This window comes from Leucopleurus acutus, assembly GCF_964270905.1.
Source record: "Leucopleurus acutus genome assembly, chromosome: 13".
NCBI classification, from domain to species: Eukaryota; Metazoa; Chordata; class Mammalia; order Artiodactyla; family Delphinidae; genus Leucopleurus; species Leucopleurus acutus.
The window spans coordinates 24,411,879-24,438,423 of NC_139155.1; the positions used below are offsets into that span (position 1 = coordinate 24,411,879).

The 26,545-nt window shown below is 49.7% G+C and overlaps 1 protein-coding gene across 1 annotated transcript in view; it reads left to right on the forward strand.

The window, feature by feature from the left end:
* The window catches only part of MYO5B (myosin VB), a 396,769-nt gene that overhangs the window by 327,532 nt on the left and 42,692 nt on the right, over positions 1–26,545 (forward strand). Inside the window, exons 18-22 of the mRNA XM_082853383.1 lie at positions 2,234–2,345; positions 8,144–8,355; positions 10,306–10,462; positions 12,370–12,609; positions 18,442–18,675. Of these exons, the coding sequence (XP_082709509.1) occupies positions 2,234–2,345; positions 8,144–8,355; positions 10,306–10,462; positions 12,370–12,609; positions 18,442–18,675 (955 nt within the window). The remainder of the gene's footprint in view (positions 1–2,233; positions 2,346–8,143; positions 8,356–10,305; positions 10,463–12,369; positions 12,610–18,441; positions 18,676–26,545) is intronic.

Consider the following 26,545-nt stretch of genomic DNA (forward strand, 5'->3'; position numbering starts at 1 on the left):
ACAGGAGAGGCCACAACAGTGGAAGGCCCATGTACCGCAAAAAAAAAAAAAAAAAAAAGCACGTCTAATTTGCAGCTTATCCATCCAGCTCTCTGTTGCTGGGCCGCCAGTATTAGGTCGGTCAGGGCTTCGGAGTTTTCTTGACATTTGCTGTGCCTGATTGAAATCATCGAAGTAACGTTTAGCTGGGCAAATAATAAGTGTTTCCATTTTTAAAGCCTCCTGGTAGAGATTTCCAGTAATTAGGTGGGTTTGGTTCACGGTCCCAAAGGGCACAGAGCAGCAGAAATGCTACCTGGGCCTGATCCCAGCACCCTCTGCCGCCCCCTCCCGAAGGGGGGAACCCACACATTGTGAGCCTGCGGAGCAGGGCCATGCGCACACCTGGTCAGCTCCGAGCAGAACAGATGCTGTCTTTCCCCTGTGACCTTGCATTTGTGACAGACAGGACACATTGAAAAGGTAAAGGGCATGGAAGCAAAGTATATTAGTGGATGTCACGGTCTGGGGGGAGGGGAGAACAGGGAGTGACTGATACTAGGTGTCGGGTTTCATTTGGGGGTGATGGAAATGTTCTGGAATTCAACATTGGGGATAGTTGCATGACTTTATGAAGGTACTAAAAAACTATTGAATTGTATACTTTTAAAAAGGTACATCTTTACAGTATGTGTGTTATATCTCAAGCTGTTATTTAAAAAAAGGTAAGGCACAAGCCATTTTATGTAGAGAAAAAAAAAGATGGAAAAAAAAGCCATTTTGTTATTTGCACCTTCTCTGAGACCCATGGCTGTGTTAGAAGTCTTCCACCAAACCAGGCGAGTGTCTTCAAAGGCATGGAGAGGCTCTGAGCTCAGTCTGTTTTCCTTCTCGTCCCAGGGAGTGGAGATGGGTGGCCTGGGAGGGAGGGGGAACCCAAGGACCACACTGGCATGCGACTGTGGAGGGCAAGGGGAGCAGCTCGCAGTGGCCCCTGATATTCCACAGTACTCATTTCTTTGGATAAAATTTCTAAAGGATCCCTTTTAAAAGCGAATGTGCTCCAGGAGAAGGGATGCAATCCGTTTATTCTGCATTAATACTTTAGAATGAGGGAGATTGAGTAACTGGACAGTCACTCAGCAAGGCCACAGGTGATGGTAAATGGTAACACACGATCTCAAGGCAGCACCTACATGATTTCCAAATGGGCACCGTGGACAGCATGTGGACCTCAAGACAGAGTGTGTGTGTAGCATCTCCTGATGCCTCCGAGGACTCGGGAGGAGTGGGGACAGATGGGCCGAATTCACCTTCAGAGGGACTTAGACTGCAAATTCAAAGTCTCCATAGAGTAGGATTGTGCTGCAACAGAACATGAGTTCCACGCAAAGGCTGTGAGCGTCCCCTGAAAACTGAGATGAGAAGCGAGGAGAATATGAGCGTCCGTGTGAATTGAGGTCGCTTTCAGGAGAAAGGGTCAGAGCCCACCTGGAAAATGACGTCTTTGGTCATTGAAAAGACTGCATTTGTTTAAGTAGAGATCTCCTCAGAGGCCAAGGGATAAACTCAAGGCTCTCTTAAAGATTTCCTTCCAGAATGTACCAGAACGGCACTTACTTAAAAGGTAGTGAAATTATAAGTGCTCTTTATTTTATGTGCGTTGATGGACATTTTCTTTACAGTGGGCCTGCATTACTCTAATAAGCAGCGGGGGTGGTGTGGAATCATAAAGTCTACTTGCGGGAGAAAAATGGCTCCTTCTAAACTATACCAACATGTGTGAACAGTGTATCTCCAGGGGTTAGAATATGGCCTCTCTTTATTTGCTAACATATGCTTTCCTGCATTAGAAAGTTTTCAATGAGCTATATTAGTTTTAGTTTTATAAGAAGAAAAATCAAGCTGCATTCCAGGTAAGGCTCCCCCATTCCAGCAGCAGCGGAGTGGAGCTCCACGTTTTGGAGCAGAAACCCCCTGTGAGTGGTTCTGCCTCTGGTCAGCCCTCCCAGGGGAGCCTCCAATGCTTCCCTTTTCTTTCAGTCTTCCAGCCATGATTCTATAACTTAACTACACACTGAAATTCTCAGAAGGCATCAAGGGAGAACAGAATGCCCCGGAACGTGTTTTGCTGCTCTAAGAAGGGCTTTGTGCCAGGCATATTGACCCCATGGGGCGCTGTCTGAGATCACCCATGGCCCTTGTGTGGCCGAGAGGCAGGATGTGTCCCCTGATGCACCGGTTTTCCCTCCAGGTGGGCCTACCATGACTTCTACAACCGGTATCGGGTGCTGGTCAAGAAGAAAGAGCTAGCCAACACAGACAAAAAGGCCATCTGCAAGTCTGTGCTGGAGAGCCTCATTAAGGTGAGTTGCGCACGGCCCGACTGCTGGGCGCCAGGGGAGGCTCAGCCGCGGTGCCCTGGGATTAGGGGCGTGGGGGAGGTGTTAGCTGCCTTTCTGGTCTTCATCCCTCATATTGAAACTGTTCCTGAGATATTAATCCATTTGCCTGTGTCAGCAACTGTAAAGGAGAAGCCCCTTCACCTGCCTGGAGAACTTTCTAGCCTTTCCCACATCACAGCTCACATAGAAAATGAAATTGTTTATACAGCACGCTGGGGGTCACGATGGGGCTGCTCCTGGCTCCAAGCTGCTGGCCGGGATCTCTGGCTTCCCCAAAGCCTGGGGCTCCACAGCGCAGCCTGCCGGCACCAGTGCACCCACCCGGGGGCTCTGATCTGGAGCCCGGACACAGCCTGGGAGCCAGCGGAGGGGAAAATAGCTGTGCTTCTGGTAGCTTCCTCACTGCAGAGCCGGCCTGAGGCCCACCCCCAGATGCTTGTTTTAAATAAGGCAGTGGATTTCATTTTATTTGAAACAATCTGAACTCAACAGCTGACACTTGGGACTGGAGGACTATAGCAGAGCTCTTGGGGGCCTTTAGTGAGGGACAGATCCTTGAATATTTCTTAGTTCCAGAGTATCCAGGGATTACAGCAGAGTATGGTACTTAATGGTCTCAATAAAGGGCTAAATTATATCAAAAATCTTCCTTTAAGAAGGTAAGAGAATTACATCTAAATTTTTAAATTTCTAAGTATTGTTTTGCTAGGAAAATCTATTCGTCTGGAGTATAGCTCATTGCCAGGTGATCCGCTTTTAAGGTCATACGTTATTTTGTGACAGTGACACGGTCACCCTCAGCGTTGTCTTAGCAGCTCAAGTCTGTAGCTGCAGACAGTGCAGAGTACTGTGCTAAATATTCCATAGAGTGAAAGGATGACAGTCTCGTTAATTGAAGGTTGCAGTTGGTTCTCTGGACTCTGGTTAATTGAGCTTTTTGCTGTGGTGTATCTGTCGGTGTTTACATTTCAACGTGTCCTCTTTCAACGGGTGAGAAAAATGTGTTCAAGGTCAGCTGATTCTGGTTGCCGTGGGGCGTCGGGAGTCTTCCTTCTCTACTGGTACCGGGAGCCTCTTCGTGTAATCAAGGCTCACAAGTAGCCCACTCTGCCGTGGGGCTGCCTTCTCCTTTCTCCAGACTGTAGTTCCACACTTCCTCTGCCTTCCCTGGATTTCTCCAAGTTTCCAGCAGAACTGCTGCTTCCCAAACAGAGGGTACTCTGGAGGGGGCCCAGGTCCGACTGGCTGACTCAGCTTACCCCACTCTGCTCCCCTCCAGCTGGCAGGACCGAGTGCCACTGCTCTGTTCTGCTCGTGATACGCTCAGGCCGCTGGCTTGTTAATGCCCAGCTTCCATGCCGACTCTGCCCTCCCGGTTTCCTCAATCCAGCGCTCTCTGAGCCCATACCATGCTGTCCTGTGCTCCAGATGTGTCTCCTTTCTTTCAGAGGATGGTCTTTGTATTGACACTCTCCCCTAGTTATGAGTACTGAGCCTGACACACAGAAGTAACTCACCAAACATTTGTGGAATGAGTGAACAGGTGAATTCCCTAAAGTATGTGCTGTTTCCTCTGCCTGAAGTGCTTTTTCCCTCTTTTACCTGTCCGGCCAGGTTTTACTTTCCCTCTAGATTGAGCTCTAAAATGCTTTCTGGTCTTTGAAGCCTGTTCCTAGCCTCCCAGTCGGAGTTAGTCACTGGCTAACACTTCTCAACTTCTGTCTTCATTTTTGCATTTCTCCCCTTGTATTGTAGTTAAGGGCTTCTTTTTCATTTCACCAGACTCTGAACAACTAAATGGCAAGGGCCCCACCGTCATTTGTTCCTAGCACAATAACTGGTCATCACAGGAGCTCTGATGTGAGCTCTTTGTGAGCTCTTTTGCTCTTTGTGCAGGTGGCTGCATGGGTGACATGAGCTTGTCCTGATGAAACCTGCCACCAGTGGCTCACGGTTATTAAGCACTTACTACGAGTCAGACACTTTTCTAACTGCTTCACACACTTCATCTCATCCTAACAGTTCCTCACGAGAAAGATACAACATGATGCCCATTTCACAGCTGAGGAAAACTGAGGCACAGGCAGCTGATATAAATTGCCCAAGGCGACTCAGGAGCCCCCACAGTCTAAACCACATCACCCGCTGAGTCTGACTGATTGATTAATGTCACTGTATAATTACCCTTCTTAGAGATGGAATAAGGATCAGTGCTTTAAGACTTACCTAGAGACCTTCTATTTCCTTTTTTGGTTTGTGTTTTCCCTTTTTTGGGGACCACATCTTCTGGTCACCAATGCTAAGTGACTTGGGACTTCAAGCAACTGAGACTCGGCAAAGCCACACGTTAGACTAAAATGGCACATTCCAGCTCCCTGCCCTCTCCAGGAACGTGCTTAGTACATTTTATTTTATTTTATTTTATTTTATTTTATTTATTTTAACACCTTTATTGGAGTATAATTGCTTTACAATGGTGTGTTAGTTTCTGCTTTATAACAAAGTGAATCAGTTATACATATACACATGTTCCCATATCTCTTCCCTCTTGAGTCTCCCTCCCTCCCACCCTCCCTATCCCACCCCTACAGGCGTTCACAAAGTACCGAGCTGATCTCCCTATGCTATGTGGCTGCTTCCCACTAGCTATCTATTCTACATTTGGTAGTGTATATATGTCCATGCCACTCTCTCACTTTGTCACAGCCTACCCTTCCTCCTCCCCACATCCTCAAGTCCATTCTCTAGTAGGTCTGCGTCTCCATTCCCGTCTTACCCCTAGGTTCTTCATGACTATTTTTTTTTCTTAGATTCCATATATATGTGTTAGCATATGGTATTTGTTTTTCTCTTTCTGACTTACTTCACTCTGTATGACAGACTCTAGGTCCATCCACCTCACAACAAATAACTCAATTTCGTTTCTTTTTATGGCTGAGTAATATTCCATTGTATATATGCACCACATCTTCTTTATCCATTCATCCGATGATGGACACTTAGGTTGCTTCCATGTCCTGGCTATTATAAATAGAGCTGCAATGAACATTTTGGTACATGACTCTTTTTGCATTATGGTTTTCTCAGGGTATATGCCCAGTAGTGGGATTGCTAGGTCATATGGTAGTGCTATTTGTAGTTTTTTAAGGAACCTCCATACTGTTCTCCATAGTGGCTGTACCAATTCACATTCCCACCAGCAGTGCAAGAGTGTTCCCTTTTCTCCACACCCTCTCCAGCATTTATTGTTTGTAGATTTTTTGAAGATGGCCATTCTGACTGGTGTGAGATGATACCTCATTGTAGTTTTGATTTGCATTTCTCTAATGATTAATGATGTTGAGCATTCTTTCATGTGTTTGTTGGCAATCTGTATATCTTCTTTGGAGAAATGTCTATTTAGGTCTTCTGCCCATTTTTGGATTGGGTTGTTTTTTTGTTATTGAGCTGCATGAACTGCTTGTAAATTTTGGAGATTAATCCTTTGTGAGTTGCTTCATTTGCAAATATTTTCTCGCATTCTGAGGGTTGTCTTTCATCTTGTTTATGGTTTCCTTTGCTGTGCAAAAGCTTTGAAGTTTCATTAGGTCCCATTTGTTTATTTTTGTTTTTATTTCCATTTCTCTAGGAGGTGGGCCATCAAGGATCTTGCTGTGATTTATGTCATAGTACATTTTAGAGCAGAGTGATTAGGAGAGAAGCAGTGACGAAGGCGGCCTGTAGGCCAGGCAGTAGGCGCTCACCAGCCACATCCATTGGCCGGCAGCCACGGGGCAGGGGCTGCATCATGAGGTTGCTCACGATTGATAGTCTCGTCCTGCAAGGATTGTAGGGATACCTCCATCTTTAGCCTGAATTTTTTTTTCTTTAACTCCTCAAATGTTTATTGAGTTCTTCCTATGTACTAACCTGGAGTGGTCAGTGTGAGGGTTATTGAAAGAGTGTACTAGGTGGGCCCTGCCCTCCAGGACAGATGGTCATCTAGTGTGGTTATAGACATCACTGGCCGTCATGCAAACCTGAACCTTCATCCTGACAGTGAAGGAGCATATTAACAAGCATCTCCTGAGACCCAGAGAGCATGAGGAAATATGTATGTGAGGAGTATGAGAAGGAGATGGTATTACAGAAGCGGCGTGGTGTAGTAAGAGACCTCTGGTCTGGGAGTCCTGGGTCTCGGGTTCTATTCCTTGATATTTTCAGTGAGACCTTTGGCAAGTCACCTCAACATTCTAGGCATCTGTAAAAATAAAAGCAGTGGCTTGGGGTAGATTGCTAAGATTCCTTTCTACTCCCTCAGTCTCTGATTACTGGAGAAGGGTTCTCAAAAGATAACCTCTGATTGGTATGTGAAGAGTATAGCCAGTTCTAGGGGTTACAGAAAGCAGGCCTGGGGTAGAAGTTCTCAAGACACCTGGGGGAAGGGGAGTGCATCCATCAGGGCAGTGGTGATGGCTGTAGCAGGCAGGACCTTCAGAGAGATCCTCATTTGTAAAAATTGTGGCTCTGTGAACCAGACTGCCCTTTCCCTGGTGGTTTTTTCCAGCATAGGAAACGGAGCCTGTGTACTGTGGTTCCTGAGATGCAGCAGGCACCCCCCGGGCCCTAGCTCTGCTAAAGGCCCAGTAGCCAGGCTTGTCCCCCGACTGAGGGCTGAGCCGCCCACCTTTTGCTTCTGGAGCCCTGCTCACCGAGGAGGAGTCTCCCCAGCAGGGCAGTGATGCAGGCAAGGCCTCGGCCGCCTCAGAGCTTCCCCGCCCAGCCCAGCCCCTGTTCCTCCCGGCGTGAGCTGAGGGCCCTGAGCAGATGCAGGGATGAGAACCAGGGCCTCGCAGCTCGCTCCTCCCAGCTTCACCGGCAGCCCGACCATGGAGGGGACAGTCAGTGACGGTCTAGCCAGATGCTGTGTCCCAGCTCAGCCACGGCTCAGGCAGCCTGGCTTTCCTGTGTGTGGAGCCAGGTTCCTGTTAGCCGTCCAGGGCTTGGCCGTGAAGAGTGATGACTCAGCATTCTTTCAGAGCCATTTGTCAACGTGAAGTGTATTCTCGGGTGTGTGTTTTCCTTAGACCTTGGCTCATTATCTCCTCCTTATGGTCTGCATGCCAAGGGAGCAAAATTATCGTGAGTTACCTATCGAATATTGTAGCCCAGGCTCATCCGCATACACGTGGCTGGGTCATCTTCCCTTATCCGCCAGGGTGAGCGCAGGGAAGGGCAGTTAACTTCAACCTGAATAGATGTAATTAAAGATAGTAATTATATGTCTGAAAAAACCTCACAACATAGTTAGAAACCAAATAAAATGTATTTGGGGGTTATTTGCAATATATTCGTAATTTCCCACACCTGCCTCCTTTCACTTCGTTCAGGCCTTTGCTTAAACATCACCTCCATAGAAATGCCTTCCTCGATTAGCCTATTTCAACATCTCCATCCCGTCCTCCAGCCCTCAGTTTATTGTCTCCGTAATCTTCAGCACTGCCTGAAATGTACTGTGTCCTTGTTTGCTTGTCCGGCTGCCCTCACAGCGATGTCAGTTGCTGGCGGGCAGGGATCTTTTTCACTGCTGCATTCAGTGTCTGACCGGTAGTAGGGACAGGCTCGGGGTCTGTTAACACACTAACTCTCAGCATTTGTTTAAGGAGCAGGGGCATGTGACACCTGGCAAGGGAATTGTGCGTCAGAGGACCTGGGGTGGTAGGGTGCTTTCCCTTACTGCTCACGGATGGTGAACCAGCTCCCCTCCCTGCCTTGTAAAGGATCCTGACAAGTTCCAGTTTGGCCGCACCAAGATCTTCTTCCGGGCAGGCCAGGTGGCCTACCTGGAGAAGCTTCGGGCTGACAGGTTCCGGGCAGCCACCATCATGATCCAGAAAACCGTCCGGGGCTGGCTGCAGAAGGTGAAATACCGCAGGTTGAAGGCAGCTACCTTAACTCTGCAGAGGTACTGCCGAGGACACCTGGCCCGCAGGTGAGCTGAGCCGGGGCACATCTAAGGTAGCAGATTGGCGGTGAGGGTGGAGGGGCAGGGGGCTGGGACCAGCTCCGAGCTGGCTGGCCTCTCTCAGCCCCGGTAGTTCGAGTGGTTCCTGCTGGGCCCTGTCCGCATCTGGCTTTCCCCCAGCAGCTGGGCCTCTCTCTCTCCTGCCCTTCTCACCTGAGCATGTAGGTCTAGTTCCCAGGTCTCTTGCCTCCCCCAGTCTGTCCCTGACCTAGGCCAGCACTGGCTGGTTTTCCCACAAAACCTCCATTTGCCCTTTGCTTAAACTCTTAAGTAAAACAATCTTCTTTTAGAAAAAGAGACAATTGCAGCCTTTCTGTCACAGTCAACATACACTCAGCTTCGTGATTTACGCCACCAATTTCACAATCCCTTGGGAGTTTGGTAAATAGACCCGGGGAGGTCCCTTCTATGAGTCGTTGCACTCAGCCAGCACAGAGAGGGCGAGCCTTGTCTGACCACAAGCAGCTGCCTAAGGGCAGAGCCTGAAGCCAGCCCAGCTGCCCTGACCATGTAGAAGAAGCTACTTTACTTTAAACGTCCCCTCCTCAGTGATGTCATTGGGTTGACGAAACGCTAAAGCGGTATAAGCATCTCCGGAGAGCAGAGGGATGGGCGTGGAGGACACCCCCGCCACCAGACCCATCCCCGGACCTTCACACAGCTCATCAGATTTTGGACCCAGCCCTAGTTCAAAATCAGTGACCTCTGCAGATCCTGATTTCCTCGGAGAAATGACAGTCATTGCCAGGAAGCCTTGCATTTGGAAGCCAAAGTTTCACAAGCGGCTGCTCAGGCATCTCTGCTTGAATATATAAAACAAGCCCAGAGCAGGCACCCTTTGTACCATAAAGTTAGAAGACTACTCCAGCTCCCCCTCCTGTCCTTGCTGTTTAGCTGTTTATCCGAGCAGAACTGGAGATGATGAACGCCATTAATTTACCTGTGAAGAGCTGAGAGATGGTCTCTGGAACAAAAGCTATGGAAATGAGAAGGTTGTCAGTATCAACACTAAGTCATCATCCACAGTCAGGGCATCACTGAGCACCCTTGTGCCGGGGGCTCTGACTTGGGCAGCAAGCTGGCCTGCATTCTCCCTGCAGGGTGTTTGTGTTCTAGAGAGACTGCTCAGGGAGAGCTGGACCAGGAATCGGACTCATTTCAGCAGGTAGAGCAGGGCTGAGTGGGTCACCTCCCACTCTGGAGCTGCGCTAGATGATTTCCAAGGTCCTTTCTACCTTTTAATATTCCGACTCTCTAGTTGAGCGTTCGCTATGAGCCTGATACCAAACAAAGCCCTGAAGGAGGGTAAAAAGTGTTGGACTGACTTTATGTCTGTCTTGAGGGGTGAGATGGAGAATGCAGAAATGAAACAGAGGAAAGTAGATGCCCATGTGCAGTGTATCCCCAGCAGAACGGGCTGGGAAATGAGAAAACAAAGAGGGGTCGCTGCAGGTCTGAGAAGGTTTTATTCATTCAGCAAATACTTAACCATGTGCCACTATGCCAGGCCCTGTACTGGATGTAGGGGTACAAGGATGCTTGAGACATGGCTCCTGACCTCTCCACACCCGATGAGCTCCAGGGACCAGACAGGGGTGTGAACATGTGATGTTGTTGAGGACTGCCCAGGTTGCAGGAGGGCCTTGCGGGTGGGGGAGTGGACAGATGAGGATCAGAGTTGATCAGACTTAGACTGCATTGTAAATATGTGGAAAGACGTTTTGCACAAGACGGAGGAAGCCAATTCTGCTGTTCTGAGCTGAGCCTCAAGTCCCCAAGGCCTTGCTACAGTCGGTAACGGTGATGAGGGTTGGCTTGTGCTTGTGGTGTCCAGGCAGGGCCGGGGGGGAGGGGCTCGCATTCAAGAGTGACCCAGAGGCCTCCGTCAGTCTGGCCCACCACTCTCTCCCTCCCCAGGCTGGCCGAGCACCTGCGGAGGACCCGGGCGGCCGTGGTGCTCCAGAAGCAGTACCGCATGCGGAGGGCTCACCAGGCCTACCAGAGGGTCCGCAGGGCCACCGTCGTCATCCAGGCCTTTGCTCGGGGCATGTTTGTACGGAGAATCTACCACCAGGTGTGTAGCCACCCTGAGGGACTCAGGCTGTAAACTCAGAACTAAGCAGCAGCAGATGGGTTGGCACCAACATAAAGGTTTCTTGGGCGCTTCTAACTTTTTTCTAAGTAATTTCACAAGTCTGCTCTCACTGAATCCTAACCAAAGTCTCATGAGGTGTAGTGTCTCAAAAGTTCTCCAGAGAGACAGAACCGATAGGAGATGCGTGTGTCTGTGTGTGTGTGTGTGTGGGTGTGTGTGTGTGTGTGTGTGTGTGTGTGTGTGTGTGTGTGTGTGTTTATTGTGAGGAAGTGGCTCGTGCAGTCATGGAGGCTGAGCAGTCCCCCCATCTGCTGTCTACAAGCTGGACACCCAGGGAAGTCAGGGGTGTAATTCAGCCCAAGTCTGAAGGCCTCAGGACAAGGGAGCTGATGGTACACATCCAGTCTGAGGGCAGGAGAAGATGAGACGAAATGTCCCAGCTCAACAGTGAGGCAGGAAGAAGGCAAATTCCTCCTTCCTCCACCTTTTGTTCTATTTAGTCCCACCGTGGATGGCATGATGCCCACTACACAGGGGAGGGCAGTCCTCTTCACTGAGCCCACCGGCTCAAATACTTCTCTCTCTGGAAACATCCTCGCAGACACACCCAGAAACAGTCTTTAACCTGAGCATCCCGTGGCCAGTCAAGTTGACACATATTAAGTATCACAGGTAGGAAGGGTGCGTATCATTGTACCCCTTCAACAGCTATGAGATGCTTGGAGCAGCTGACTCACCTGCCCAAGGGCACTCGGTCAGCCCCTGGCAGAGTCTGGTGACCTATCTGGGGCTCACACAGACTTGAGAGAAGGGGGAAGTATTGGGAGTCATCAGGCTAGCTCTTCCATTTAACTGATTAGCAGCCCAAAGCCCAGTGAGGTGAGGTCAGGAGAAGGACCCTGACCTCCTCCCTGCCGGACCATTATCCAATGAAGCTGAAAGACCCAGTTAGGTAGCCCCAAGTCAGGACACACCCCATCCACCAGATCACCCCCGCATAACTGAAGCTCAATGCTAAGATGAAAGATGGGTTGGAACGAAATGTCTAAAATGGTCTTTTGTTTTCCTAAAATGAACATCTACCTCGTGTATGATCAGAGAAGGTGTGATTTTCTCAGTAATAAAACTATAAAGTGTTACATTGATAATGAGAAAGCAAACGTGGTTAGGCACCAGATGGAGCACCCCCGGGCCCGTGGGAAAAGCTTCTGTGAATATTCCTGGAGATTGGTGACATCTGTGTGGTGTCACCATGGATGGGACAGGTGGCATTTCGGAGGCACTAGGGTTTGAACCCAGCTCATCTCAGAGCTGTGATACTGGGCATGTTAGTCTTTCAACATGTTTATTTATTCATTCCACAAGTATTTATTTGCAGGGCATTAGCCTGAGAACACTGATGATGCTTTAATTTTCTGAGTGGTTTTTTAACTGGATAGGAAGAAAACACGAACAGTGAATTGCAAGCCAAGTTTGTGATTGTAAGCCATTTAACCCACTCAGCAACCGCACTCGACAGTGTCACTTCATCTCTCCCGCTCACCGTCACCAGGAGAGGATCCACATCTGTTGAACGGGGGGCTTATCAGCTGGATAATGTTTAAGCTCCTCCAACTTTGAGGTTTTTAGACTGTGGTTTCCTAACCCATAAAAAGTTAAAAAACAAAACAAAAAACTAGAAAGGAGAGTTTGACAGCTCATTTCCTGTAGGTACACAGGCTGCCAACTTAGTTACAAGTTGTTCATAAAATAAATGGCCACCAGAGCCCTAAGCCATAGGGAGGCTGTCTCTCGCTGACCTTGGCTCTCTCCCCAGAGCAGTACATGAGCCCCCTCCTCCCGTCCTGCAGTGCAAACCCACCAGGTGTGTGCTTGTCCCCTGCCAGGTCCTCAGGGAGCACAAGGCCACCATCATCCAGAAGCACGTGCGGAGCTGGCTGGCTCGCAGGTGCTTCCAGCGGCTTCGGGGCGCGGCCATTGTCATCCAGTGCGGCTTCCGGAGGCTCAAGGCCAAGCGGGAGCTGAAGGCCCTCAAGATTGAGGCCCGCTCAGCAGAGCACCTAAAACGCCTCAACGTGGGCATGGAGAACAAGGTGGTCCAGCTGCAGCGGAAGATCGACGACCAGGTTGGTGTCTTGAGCTCCCACACAGGGAGTGGGGCTGTGGGGAGACTCCACGGGCACGTTTGAGAGAGACCCATGGCTTCCCCAGGGAGCTCTCATTTGATCCCCACAAGACTTCGTGAGGCCATTTTACAGACAAGCAAATTGTGGATCGGGGGCATCAAGCACTTGGCCAAGGTCACAGAATTAGAAAGTGCCAGAACCAGCACTCCAGCCCAGGTCTTCTGATCCCACAGCCATAACGAGGGTGATGCTGGTGTTTTTAACCCCAAATGTCACTATAGTGTCGGTCCTTTCCTGTGTCGTGGCTTAAGATGGGTTTCCAGAGTTGAAAGCAGGCTCACTGGTACCTTGCTCGTGTAGGGTATTAATGGCCTCAGGCCCAGGCTCTTGCAATGCCCTGGAGGGTTTCAGGTGCCTCCTGAGAAAGGAAAGAAGAAGATGGAACAAAGGAAGGGGGGGGAAACATGCTGAAGGCGTGTGGTATGTGGTGTGGAGGAAGACAGTTGGAGTTGGGCCACCAGGCAGGGCTTTGGCAGTCACTGGTTTTGTTGTACCTATTCTATGCTAGGCACTTTTTTAAGCTTCTCATGATCCCAATAGGGCGAGAAAATAAATGAGCCATTTTACACCTAAACCAGCTGCCCTAAACAGGAGCCCAAAAGTGGTTAAATGTTCCTGCCTTTCTGTTCTTGCAAAAGACGGCTTCTGGAGAAGAAATTGTGGCCCTGGGTGTCTGTCTCTATGTGAGTTCTACAGGTGTCTTCTTTGGCTTGGCTCCCTAGTGGGGAAGCAAGACAGAAAGCTCAGTGCAGGGTGGAGGACACTCAATGCATACCTGGCCCTGGTTGGCCTACAGTGATAGGTCAGGTCAGGGAGGAAGACATATCTACCCAGAGCATCAGGAGTGGATAGGAAAAGGTCTGTACTCTGGGATCAGCCATTTGGAAAACACAATCACAAGGAGGACCTAGGGTTGCATTATTATTATCATTGCCATTATTATTATTATTATTATCATGGCTGTTGATGATTGGCCAGGAAAGACATTGTGCCAATTAACCTTCTGAGCAAGGTATAGTCAGAGGGACAAGCAGATTTTGTTGGCACTGCTGCACCCTGCCAGGAGCCCCATGTACTGCCCTGCCGCCTCGGCCCTAGGTTCCAGCCATAGGGCCCTGCATTGGCATTGCTGATTTCTCAAGTTGACTTGAGAGGTTAAGAATAAATCTGGTATTTTATACTCCATGTGCTGGAACATCAAAGAGAAGCAGATTTAAAAGGCCTATTTTTAAAGAGCTTTTTGCCTTCAGCTTCCTGCTTGGCAAACATCTGTGAGTAGTGGCAGGTGTTACCCTGTGTGCAGAGGGTAAGGAGAAGAGGCAGGAGGGGGTGGGTTAGATCTTGCTTTCTTGTGTCCCTCCCCATGTTGCCTGACTGTGTGCTAGGCGCTGTTCTCATGTGTCAACTCATTTGATCCTTACCACAACCCTATGAGATTTAACATTATTCCCATTTTAAACAGGCACAGAGAGGTTAAGTAGCCCGCAAGGCCACACAGCTAATAAGTAGCATGGCTAGCATTGAAACTTGGCAGTTTGGTTCCAAAGAATGTTCTGCTGCCTCCAACCAGATTTTAGGATATCTGCATATTACGGGATTCTTCAGACATGTGAGAATTCCTCAGAGCAAGGAAGACCCTTAGCTTTGTTTGGGGTTCATTCTCATAGACAACGTCGTCCTTGGCCAGTGGGGTGTGTGACCCAGTGTCAAAGAACACGTGTGGTGCTGTGTCACGAGAGGAGTCAGCAGCGTAATCTGTGGCACCAGGACTTGTTTTATTGCAGTCTCTTAGCAGGCAGGGCTAGCCTTTATAAATGAATGGGTTTCTGTTCTTTCTTTATGGCTGGAGACAGCTCAGGCAGCTGCTCCCCTGACACACAGGGTTCTTAGCCAGGAGGAAAGGATACACGTGTGCCAGGAACAACATAGGTGAAGGCATCCCAGAGTCTTTGTCAGAGCAGCATGAGGTGTGGTGGACAAAGTCCCAGCTGGATGGAGGTTTGAGTTCTGTCTCAGTTATACTTGCAACCAGAGCTGACAGTTTGGGGTTATGGCCGAATCTCTGATTAGGCCTTGAGTTCCTCAGAGACAATTGGCCTAAGATCTCTAACTTCTAGCTCAAAAATTCACTGATGCCATAAAGTGGCTAATAAAGTGGTTTCCAACTCCAGACTGCGGTGAAGAATCACGAGGGGAAGCTTTTTTTTAAAAGTATCCCCACTGCCAAGAAGTCAGCAAAGGAGGAAACTGAAAGATAAAAGCAGGGTAAGGTTAGTGCCCAAAATTCATGTTTAAGGTTTTGTGCACCCAACTGAAGAGACAAGGTGCAAAATTAGCACGAAGCTCCCAAGCAAACAGAAAGAAGGGAACAGGATCCCTTGAGAGCTGTTGAAAGAGTTGAGGAGGGTTTGGAGCTGTCCGTGGTGCTGAGACAGGTATCCTGTGGGTTTTCAGAATCTGATGTAATAAACCACATCCTTCACAATATCCTTCAGCAGTAAGTTCAGTGACAGTTCCTGGGATGATTTCTTGCAGTGTTCCTGGTGTAGGCCTGTGGTGTGACGTTTTTCAGCCAAAATGATGTAACCTATGAACTTGGCTCTATCCATCTGGCTTTATTCAAGCACAGCGTGGAGAGTGAGAAGGCCAGTTGAGCTAACAATATTTTTACAATGAGGGTCAAGTTCCTTAGACCTTTATGAGTATAAGGCTATATTTAAATATATTTTATTTGATATATGAAAATATGATGCAAATGTATGGATTCAGTCAGTAACCTCTATTTATTTATTCGTTTATTTATTTATTTATTCATTTATTTATTTATTTTACAACATATTAAGATTCTTTTTTTTTCCTATTTTTAAAAACTTTTTATTGGAGTGTAGTTGATTTACAATGTTGTGTTAGTTTCAGATATACAGTAAAGTGGATAAGTTATACATACACACATATCCACTCTTTTTTAGATTCTTTTCCCACATAGGTCATTACAGAGTATCGAGTAGAGATCCCCGTGCTATACGGTAGTTCTTATTAGTTTTCTATTTTATGTACAGTAGTGTGTATGTGTCAATCCCAATCTCCCAATTTCTCCTTCCCCTCTTTCCCCCCTGGTAAACATAAGTTTGTTTTCTACATTTGTGACTCTATTTCTAAGACAAATATCATATGATATCACTTACATGTGGAAACTTAAAAAAAAAGGGACAGATGAACTTATTTGCAAGTCAGTAACCTTTTCAATCAGTTTGATTCAATGTACTTAGTACACACTCGGTAAACATTAGTTAATATTTTATTTTTCATCCATGTACATTTGAAATATCGTATGTGACAAGTCACAGCTTTATGTCCTTCTGTGCCTCAGTTTTCTCAACTGTGAAATGGAGATAGTAATCAGCCTTACTACATAGGATTTTTGTGACCAGAGAATGAGTTAATAGCTGTGAATCATGTAGTACAGTGCCCTTGAGCAGTGGTGCAGAGCAAGCATCCTCTCGGGATGTCTGGGGAGCTCGAGGAGAACAGGGGTCCATATGGAAATCCCCAGCCCGCTGCTGTTAGGAAAAGGCCCTCGCTGGAGGACAGAGCTGGCCGGGTCTCGAGTCACACTGACAAAGGCAGCTCCAGGGAGCCTGGCCTGCCATCACAGGGAGGGTTTCCGGGGTCTATGAGGGGCAAGTGCCCCTCACCACTCCCTGTGCCAGGCTTGGCTGCACGGCCATGGGTTCCATGGCATGAGGATGAGGCAGGAAACTGCTGGGCCCTTCTGGGGTCCTCCTTTCTAAAACCATGCCTCCGGAACAGGAAATGTGCCGCTGTTAGGAATCTCCCACCCACTCCCCAGGCGGCCGGCAGAGAGTTCGTAGCATCTCTCCCAGGGGGTCCCTAGAGAACTGAATGATGAAGAAGCTGCCCTTTATCAGGCACTAACTGTGCCCCTGGTGCCGGGCCCCAGGGAAGCCCTTAATCTCCCTGAGCCTTGATAAAACCCTGTGAGGAAGGGAAGGAGTTACAGTTATCTGTCTTTCACACATGAGGAAGCCAGGCACAGGGAGGTGGAATGACCTGACCACACGTTCGCAGCTGATCAGGATAGAGCTGCGGTCTGAGCACAGGTCTGTCTGGGTCCAGTCTCTTAACTCCCCAACTTCCCAGAGCCTCGCCTCAGCGTGCGTGTCAATGAAAGCAAAGAGCTGGCCTCCTAGACATGTTATCTTTGCATGAGGGTCCTGGGGTGTCATCACTGCCCATAGCAGGATGTCGCCATCACTTTGTGTACCTCTCCACACCCCACACCTGCTCCATCTAGAGGCCTCCGCAGCCCCGTCCTCCTTCCCATGTTTCCGGGGATCTGACCCAGGCTGCAGCACCTGGAGGAACCTCGCTTCCCGACCAGAGCAGAACAAAGTCAAGGTGGCTAGTCCAACACGTGTTCCCTCCCTGAACGCCCCCCCCCTTGTGCAGAGACTCTTCAGCTTCCTGGGAGACCCGACCTGGGTGGGCAGTGCAGACGGCACTGGGGTTTTTAAACAGATGCTACCTAATTGGATTTCTTATTTGTGATTACTTAGAGCAAGGCTGACTGCCAGACCAGACATAAGAGCATGTCAGGTAATAACTGGGAGGCTTCCACAGACTGTGGGAGGATCTTTCTGTGCTGTATCAATGAGGGAAATGTACCGCTTGGACACCAACAATGGGTCTCAGCCTTAAGGTCCCATGGCATTCATGGTGGTGTACTGGGTCCCACAGCTGTTCTTTTGCTGCCCCTCGCTGCTTTCCATGAAGCTTCCCTGCTGGTGTGAATTAGTCATTGGTTCCTGATGCCCCAGCTTGTTGGTAGCTTAGCCAATAGCTCTGTTCTACTTGGAGCTCCTGCAGAGAATAGCAATGAAGAATTGTCACTGACTGTTGCTTGCTTGCTTGGTTACTGGGAGAACCCTGCTTCTTCCACTGCACTTTCCCTGCTAACCACTTTGAGCTGATATGCTCAACTGCAGCACCACTTCCTGCCCATGTTTACACTAGCACTTGACACTGGCCCTGGGTCCTCAGGGCTTCCTCTGTGTGAGCTCATCCACAGTCTGCCTCCGGATCCCCCCTCCGTACCTCTGCCAGGCACCCGGGAGAATGCTTCTCACTTACCTGTTGCTTGAGTGGGTACATGATTGGGTACCTCGTCGGCAGGGACGGGTTCTGCCAGGGCATCCGTTTCTGGAGTCAGAGTCTTACAGGATAAGCTGACAGGTGGTGGGAGAGATCCCTAGGCCCCATGGAGGACCTCCTTGGAAGAGGGGATGCTGAAGAGGTCCTTTGTCTCAGAGCCAGCGATTAGGTTGCAGCTCTTTGTGCCAGTGAGTCCAAGGACAGGAGGGCCCAGCGTGAAAGAGCAGGGAATCCTGAAAAGCAAAGGCTGCAGTTCCAAGAAGCCAAAAACATTGTTCCTGCAACTTAAAAACCGGGCGTGAGATCTCTCCAGCCGGACACAGAAGGCTAACCACTGTCGGCCAGCTTCCAGCTCTGTCACAGCTCCTAAACACTCCTTGAATGTCAGTACTGGTGTTTTTTCTTTTCCTTTATTTCTCCTAGGTTCACAGTAGAGTTTTGTTAGGGAGATGCCAAGAAAGCACTCAAGCGTTCGGTGATTGTGAGGTTTAATTCCACCTTGGAAGTCCCTTTTTTAATTGCCTTCATGTTTGTTCCTGTCCCGCTAACCTTGCCCTCCACCTCTGTTTCCTCCCTCCCTGTTTGCTGGTGCTCTCCCAGAACAAAGAGTTCAAGATGCTGTCGGAGCAGCTGTCAGCCATCACCTCCACACACGCCACGGAGGTAGAGAAGCTGAAGGAGGAGCTGGCCTGCTACCAGCAGAGCCAGGGTGGGGACAGCAGCCCGCAGCTGCAGGAGGAGGTCGAGAGCCTGCGGACAGAACTGCAGAGGGCCCACTCGGAGCGTAAGGTCCTGGAGGACGCCCACACCCGGGAGAAGGACGAGCTGAGAAAGGTATGTCGGGGCCAGAGGGGCAGCTGGGTGGTGGCTGGCTAACAGAGCACCCCTCCGAAGTGGTTTCTTCTTCCAGCTGTTACACTGGCATGGACTTTACTGGGGCTTGTGCCCAAGACTGGCCATCCCTCTGCGTTTAGATGTAAAGTGCCACTGCTTTGGGGGAACCCACACAAGCACGTGTCCATTCTCCTGGCAAGTGCTGATTGAGTTTCTGCCATTACCTGGACATGATGGCATCCCCTGAAAGGTTACACACATGTGCCTTTGGGCATGTTCCTTATAGTCTAGAACTAGCCACTGAGTCTGCTCTGCAGTCCGAGTTCCTGTTGGCAGGAGAGACGGTACAGAGGTAGTGGCCTTTCTTCTTAACGTTGCCTGCAGGGACTAGGGGCAACCTCTAGGCATCCCTACCCATAATCATAGTGCTTTGGGGAATTTGCCTTAAGTTTAAGTGTTGACTAATCTCCTCTGGTTGGTGTGCTCTGTAGGTTTACTTTCCACCCCGTAAAACGGGATTGGACCCCACTCTCCCATCTCAAATATCAGGATACAGAGATTCCCTTCTCCACTGCCAAGATAGCTGTTCAAACCAGGGAAGTCCCACGTGCCCCTGCGGAGCCTTCCACTGTCTCAGGATGCTGCTTCTCTCCCCCATCTTTATGGCAACCCACAGGCCACAGGGAAGATGGCCCACTGCCCACTTATTTAGTTCCTGTCCATCACTGGAGAGTCACGATGGGTTAAGAATCTAAGAGGGAAGGACTCAGTGTTCCTAACATTGCAATAACAATTTTCAGTGTTTAAAAATTGGGGCAAGCTGAATGCTGCCACAGAAAGCATCCTGAGGTAGACACAGGAGTTTCCAGATTCTCTTCCCTGCATTGCCATTACCAAGTGCATGCAGGAAGTCTCACTGGCCTTAGTTCCCTCATCTGTTTAAAAAAAAAAAAAAAAAGAAAAGAAGAAGAAGAAAGGTTGGTTTAGATCATTTTTTAGGCCCCTTCTACTTGCAGCTAGTCAGCTCCATGAGATGGTATTTGATGGTTTCTAGAAGGAAAAAGAACCTCCCTCAACCCTGCTCTGTAGTGCCTCTCTCTTCCTGTGCCCAGTTACCTTCTCCTGGGCTGAGCCCTCAGGCACAACCGGGAAATAGGGGGGGCTGCCATCCACCTGCGGACCCAGCTCCTGCTGGGCTTGCCTACGTCACTTCCTGTCCCGGGCAGAACTTCCCCACCGTCAGCCACTGCTTTCCCCAGATCCCAGGGGGTTTCCCAGAGTCAGAAGGGGGATCCACACGGGGATTAGGTGACGAGGAAATTGAGACATAGGACTTACCGGTGCAGGCAGCCTGGCACAAAAGAGGCCACCCTGCAGCCTGTTGCCCAGATAAACCTGCCAGCTTACCCACCACGCCTGGAGTGGACTTCATTCTTCGGGGTAAAGCACATGCTTAAGGAAACCCCCGTTACAATGTAGCTACAAGCCTGTGACCTATGAAGTGTGGAATTCCAAACTTGTAGTTGATGGATCCTTGCTAACAGATAGACAGGAACCCTTGTATGGGAATAAGAGACAAGATGGTGAAATCCACAGGCAGAGAGAAGAGGCCAAGATCAGAACTGGAAACTCTTGAGATTGGTGACCCTGGGAGAAAAAGAAAAGCAGGTTCCCTGCACATGGGTGCTGGTTACATGAGACGCTGGGAAGTTAACCCAGCAGATCACAAAACCGGGGTCTGCGGTCTCCGCCTCCACAGAGGGCACTTGACTCATGGACTCCCTAGGCGCCTTCTCTGCCTCCCCTGGGGCACTGTGATTTGGGGACTCAGAGTACTTTTAAAGTATCCACGTCTCCGTCCAGGGAGCCTAAGGGTTTATAATATCCCATGAGCCAAATAAGGAAGCGGGCTGCCTCCTCCTCTCCTTTGGAAAAGTTGTTACTATTGAAGTCTGGACCTGGGTCTTAAATATCAATACAATGAGAGCTTGGTCCTGGCAAGAAAAAAGAAACCTTCAAGGACACTGCCAGAAGGGAACAGCAGGCACAGAGGCAGGACGAGGAAAGCACCTTCCCTGACTCCAAATATGAGCAAGTCCCAAGCTGGTAACTTAAGAAACTGGCGTGAAGTGATTAAGTGCGATGTCCATCGTTTTCCAGGAGGAGAAAAAGTGGAAGCAAATTTTTCTCTTTCGCTAAGGTCTTCCAAACGTTTATTCTGGTGGCTGTGGGGTAGGGCAGGTAGTGGCTGGCTTTTTCCCCCTCTGGTTCTTCTCTGCCGAGTCTGGGTTTAATATTTATCAAAGGTACCACGTCCAGTCTTAACAAACGCTGAATAATCAGACAGTTGGTTTCTTCTCGGGCTTGTCCAGCAGCCTGCTCCTTGCTGAACAAGATCGATGAGGTGGGCGCAGCAGGGAGGGAGCTGCCTGCCGGTAGATGTGTAATTAATGGATTTGATATTTCTGACGGCATTCTCATTGTCAGGCCACGTGGCCATGCTGCCTTGGACTGTGGGAGGCCAGGCCTCCCTGGGGGCAGAGCCTGGGCATGACCCACCCCCATCAGCTGCAGAAGTTAGCTGACAGTCGTTCTATTAAAGGTGTCCTTGTTGGGGCCTCTCCCCAGAGTGGTCTGCACCTCGGCCTGGAGCCTCCTTTCCTTTTAGCTGTGGGATGTGTATTTTGTTCCTTCTTAAAGCTATCAGTGATCCCTGCGCTGACGGACTTGTGCAGCTGTGCTGTTTCTTATCCCTGATGAAAGAGACATGAGTCCCAGGGCTGCCCTTGACACAGAGACAATGGCTCATTATCCAGAATCTGCTCTGCTGGTGAGGCCAGCACGGCCTGGCTCAGAGCAGGGCTGTGGGTGGGTAAGAAAGAGCAGCCCACAGCTAGGTCCCTGGCTCTGAGCGAGGGTCCTTGACACCTGTGAGTCCCGCAGGCCCCGAGTGTTCAGGCTGGTGCAGTTGGGGTTCTGTGTTGTATTGTGTCATCGGCCACCGAACCACCAGCGGATAGTTACCTTGGATAGTTCCAAGGTAAAGGTTTTGTGTTTTTCCAAATAGAAGTAAAAAGATCTGCCTTTGGGGGTACGGGGGTTCTCACAGTGGAATGTTTTGAGTCTTCCCCCCCAATGATACAGAACAGGACTTCTTTGGCCCATTAAGACTCAGAGTTGTGCTGTCAGCGGGCTTCATGGTTCATAAGGAGGCTGATGGTTGTTAGAAAGAGGACCCCATGCGTCTCATGGAAGGACGTTATCTCACTGCAGAAATCATGGAAGCTCACAGCCCTTCGTTTATTCAGTAGTTATTTATTGAGTGTATTTGTTAGGCACTGTTCTGCACACTGGTGCAAAAGTAAGCAATTTTAAAAGTCCTTCTCTTGGGCTTCCCTGGTGGCACAGTGGTTGAGAGTCCGCCTGCCGATGCAGGGGACACGGGTTCGTGCCCCAGTCTGGGAGGATCCCACATGCCGTGGGGCGGCTGGGCCCGTGAGCCATGGCCGCTGAGCCTGCGTGTCCGGAGCCTGTGCTCCGCAATGGGAGAGGCCACAACAGTGAGAGGCCCGCATACCGCCAAAAAAAAAAAAAAAAAGTCCTTCTCATTCTTAGGGAGTGTAAATATTTGGGGGTTATTGGAGAGTATACAGATGGGAATCAAATACAAATTATCCCTCATGTGCAATAAAGAGAAATAAAGCAGAAGAAAGGGATAGAGGGGAACCTTTGGGGCCAGGGCAGGTGTGTTTCATTCAGACTCCCGCTGAGAAGATACCTGAGTGAGGTGAGGAGTGAGCCATGGGGACTTCTAGGGAACAGGTGACAAATGTCACAGCAGGTGCGTCAGCCCTGCGGTGGGAGTAGGCTGGGTGGGTTCAAGGACCAACAACGAGGCCATCGGGCTGAGGTGGACAGAGCAAGGAGAAGGGTAGGAAGGTGGTGAGATCACATCAGGAAGGATCTTCTGACCTTGAAGGCAACATTGGCCGTGAACCCTCCAGAGAGGTGAGCAAGTCTGTCTGGTGCACTTGGTCCCTGCAGCACACACCAGGTCCCTCCCGCCCCGAACGCCTTCCTGGAACTCTGCTGTCGGAACCAGGCGTTTGAGGCCTGCTCCAGGCTTCGACATCGCTGTCCTTCATGTGTCAGCCTTCTGACCTGTCAGGATGCAGGGTGGCCTAGTGGTTACGAGATGGACCCGGTCTGCTCAGGGCCACAGCCAGCTGTGGTTTTCTACTAGAAGACTTGCATTTGGCTCTTTTTACAGTGCAAGAACCCAACTTGAAAAAACTAAGTCAAAACAAAACCAAAAGCCCAGAGCTACATTGTATCCCCAAACATTATCACTAGTAAAGGCAGTTACTTAGCTGAGGCATTTGTTTCATTTTACTTACCAGGGACTAAACTAGCCTGATTTACACCAGTGTTGGTTCTGATGATCTGTCCCCAATCACCTTTTAGAGGTAAGAAACACTCCCAAAAATATTGCCTTGCAAGAGTTAAAAGACCCCTCCACCAAAAAAAAAAAAAAAAAAAAAAAAAAAAGCTGCTGAATGATGTTTAATGAGCCGCCACAGCTGGCGAAGGTGCTATTTATCACCTGAGAGGACACACCTGCCTGATTCTGTGTTAGCGTCTCCCCCTGCAGCCTGCGTCCCTGACAACAAAAGGAAGGCCATTTGGCTGCAGAAGTTTGTCACCCACCACAACGGCGGCCAACAAACTCTCCATATGCTAGCTGGTTGGGGAGACTGGGGATGGCCAGCACCTGGGGAAGTGTGATTGGGGGAGCGCTCTCTGCCCCCGCCTGGGATGTGGAGCTGAGACGGGGCCCATCCCTCCTGCTGTGTGCCTACCTCCAGAACTGCTCAGGCAGGAAGAAAAGCAAAGCTCCCCAATGCCACTTTGATGAATGGCTTAGAATAACACAGCTGAGTTCATCAGAGGCCTGTCTTTTGGAACCAAAGCCTTGGAGGGAGACGGAGGAAAGAAATGAGGCGCCCGCACAACAGATTTTAGTGGGTACACGCTCGTAACCGTGGCTGCCCCGCCAGCTGCAGTCTTGGCCGAGATTTTAGATCACAGCTGGTTGCGATGAAGCTTCGTGATCTTCGCCTGCATTCGGAGGAATGGGGGTTTCAGGTCCAGCCTCGTGGTGGTGGCATGCGCCCTCTACTGGGCAGACGACACGCTCCACTTCAGAGGGACGTTGCCGGCCTGTAGGGTGCTCAGAGGACAGTCATGAGCACTGAGTGATCCTGGAAGCCGTCTCAGGTGCCCACCTGCTCTGTGAGCTGCCCGTGTATACAGAAGGTGGTTTAGGGAATGGAAGGCCTAGTTCCATGGAGGGTCTGGTTACCTCACAGTCTGATCCGAGCAGCCACCCACCCTGGCCCACTGGTTCAGGGGTTGCAGTCTTGCTTCTCCGAGGGGGACTGGAGTCCTGCCCTCCTGACTGTGGCACCAGGTGGAGCTCCACTCTGGCTGCACCCTGGGTGGGCTTTTTGTTGTAGAGGTTCACACCACGCGGTTTCTTCTGTTGGTCGTTTTCAGTTTGACTTTACTTGTACACCTAGAAAAGGGAAAGCTATTTTGAGTATTTGCCAAGCTAATTTAAAGGCACACGTGAGGTCATTGGGTGGTGAACTGCGTCCAATAACAGCAAATTAGATGAATTTAAAGAGTGCTTTTTTCCTGGCCTCCTGAGCCGAATTGAATTATTTGATTAAACAAGCTCATGTCTTCTAGATGTTTCAGTCAACTATAAACACGTTTTAAAAAACAAAAAACCCTTTAAAGGAGTCCTGATTTTTGCATGAGGAAAGCTTGGGCTCCTTAACTGGATCTGCAGGGCAATTCATTCGTTCAACAAGCGTTAGGTGCCCACGTCGGGCCGGGTACTGATGATGTGACAGCCTGGAACGTGGCCCCTGGGTCCTGCTGAGGCCTCTGGTCCAGGCTGAGCAGGCGCGTGTCTGCCAGGGGGCAGGGCCGTAGCGCCAAGGCTGAGAAACCCTGCTTTATGGAAACCTGCTATGGCCCTTACCTGTTTTCTCACTGTTACCCACCTGTTCCTCAGCCCTGCTAGGCTGGGCCCTCTCTGTGGGCAGCTACCTCGAGTCTTGTTCGTTCTGCATCCCCTAGCCCCTGGCAGGGCTCCTGATACAGAGAAGCGCATCAGGAAGTGTGTGATGGATGACTGACAGCCTTGCCCTGTGTCACCCCCTGGGCCAGAACTAGGCTTCGCAAGTGGGAGCCTTTGATGATAAAACAGCGTCCATCCCAATGCTTTTTCTTTTATACTTTGCCCTCACCGCCAAGTCAGGTTTGCTCTCTGTGGACACGAAACATCAGTTGTGTTCATTATAATAAAAAATAAATTGTCGACGAAGATAACAGTTTGGTATAATTAGTCACATGAGTGTATACATATTTACCAGCCTTATCTCATTTGACATCCTGTGGGGGGGCAGAGCATGGGCCTTTGCCTGATCCTCCATAGAGAGAGTTCCTGACCATGAAGGGGGTAATAATCTACTTGGTGGGAACGGGTCTGCTGAACATAAAGACGTAATGCCAGCGGTTCTCGACCTAGAGCAGTGTCAGCATTGCACTCACTAGTCAGAGCCTCATTCCTGTAACTCTCAGCAGCACATCCGCAGATGAGCTGACGAGGGAAACTGAGTCCATCTGAACTGAGATTGCAAAGGAGCTGCAGTGTCCCGTTGCCAGGATGGGACAGTGTCCTGGAAGGTAGTTTTGAGCCACGTTTTGAAGGAGATTGAAACCTCCTTGAAGTTTGAAGGAGTTGGGTCATGTTAATGGAGGGTTAACAAATGGCTTGGACCTTTTGCAAGCCTCTGCCAGTACTGTGTGTCTGCTCGTCTCGTAAGGATCCTTAGAGAGCACGCCGCCTATCAGCAGCTCCCCAGAGGGGCCAAGGCACCTAAGTGGGAGCACTGCCATCTGAATTCCGGAGGGGAGAACAGCAGACCTCAGTCCTGGACGCCAGCCTCGTTGCAGTTCTCTCCTGACCCTTTCTACGTGATGCTGGGGGTTGGGGGGAGCAGTTCTCTTAACTCACCTCTTGGTACCTTAAGCTTATCTTTAAAGCCAGGAGGAAGGGAAGATGGCATTGAAACATAACTAGTTGGAATTCAAACCTCTCCAAGGCTTCTGCCCTTTAGCCAGCATCCCTGGGGCCTCCTTTCCTGCTTTTCCTGCCACGGGGTCTAGCAGCATTTCAAGGGAGTGCAGGTGGGTCCTCTGGGACCTGTGTGATCCTCTCTCCCCCTGGATTCCATGCCACAATCTCCTAGGTAGCAATTCTGGTAGGTCACCATCTAGTCTCAGCTACTCTGAACAGGCTGGTCCTCACGTGTTCTGTTATTGTACTGAGGATGGCATTTTGAGGCTCTTTCTACGCAGGCTGGGAAGAAGCCTCTCCCCGGTAGGTCATAAAATGTACCAAAGAGCCAGAAGCGATTTCTTCAACCAAAGGGAGCGAGGCTGTTTATGCTTATCACGCAGACCAAACCCGGGGAGCCTGTCTCACACTCATTTTTTTTTGTCTTTTGCCACACCGAGCACAGGGTACTGTGCTTAGGAAAACAGCAGCTTCACTGAACATAATTCACATCCTCTAGTTGAAAGTCAATAGCAAGGCTCCTTCCCTTCCCCAGCATCTGAGCTGTGCGGGTCCAGTGAGACACACATGGGCAGGGGCGGGTGAAGACCAGGGGTAATTCTTCATTGTGAGCTTTAGGCTTTCTTGAGACTCAAACATGAGAGCTCAGAATTTACCAAGACACGGAACTAAATACAAGAAGGCCAGTTATCGCTGTAAGATCGTGAACGCAGCATATGA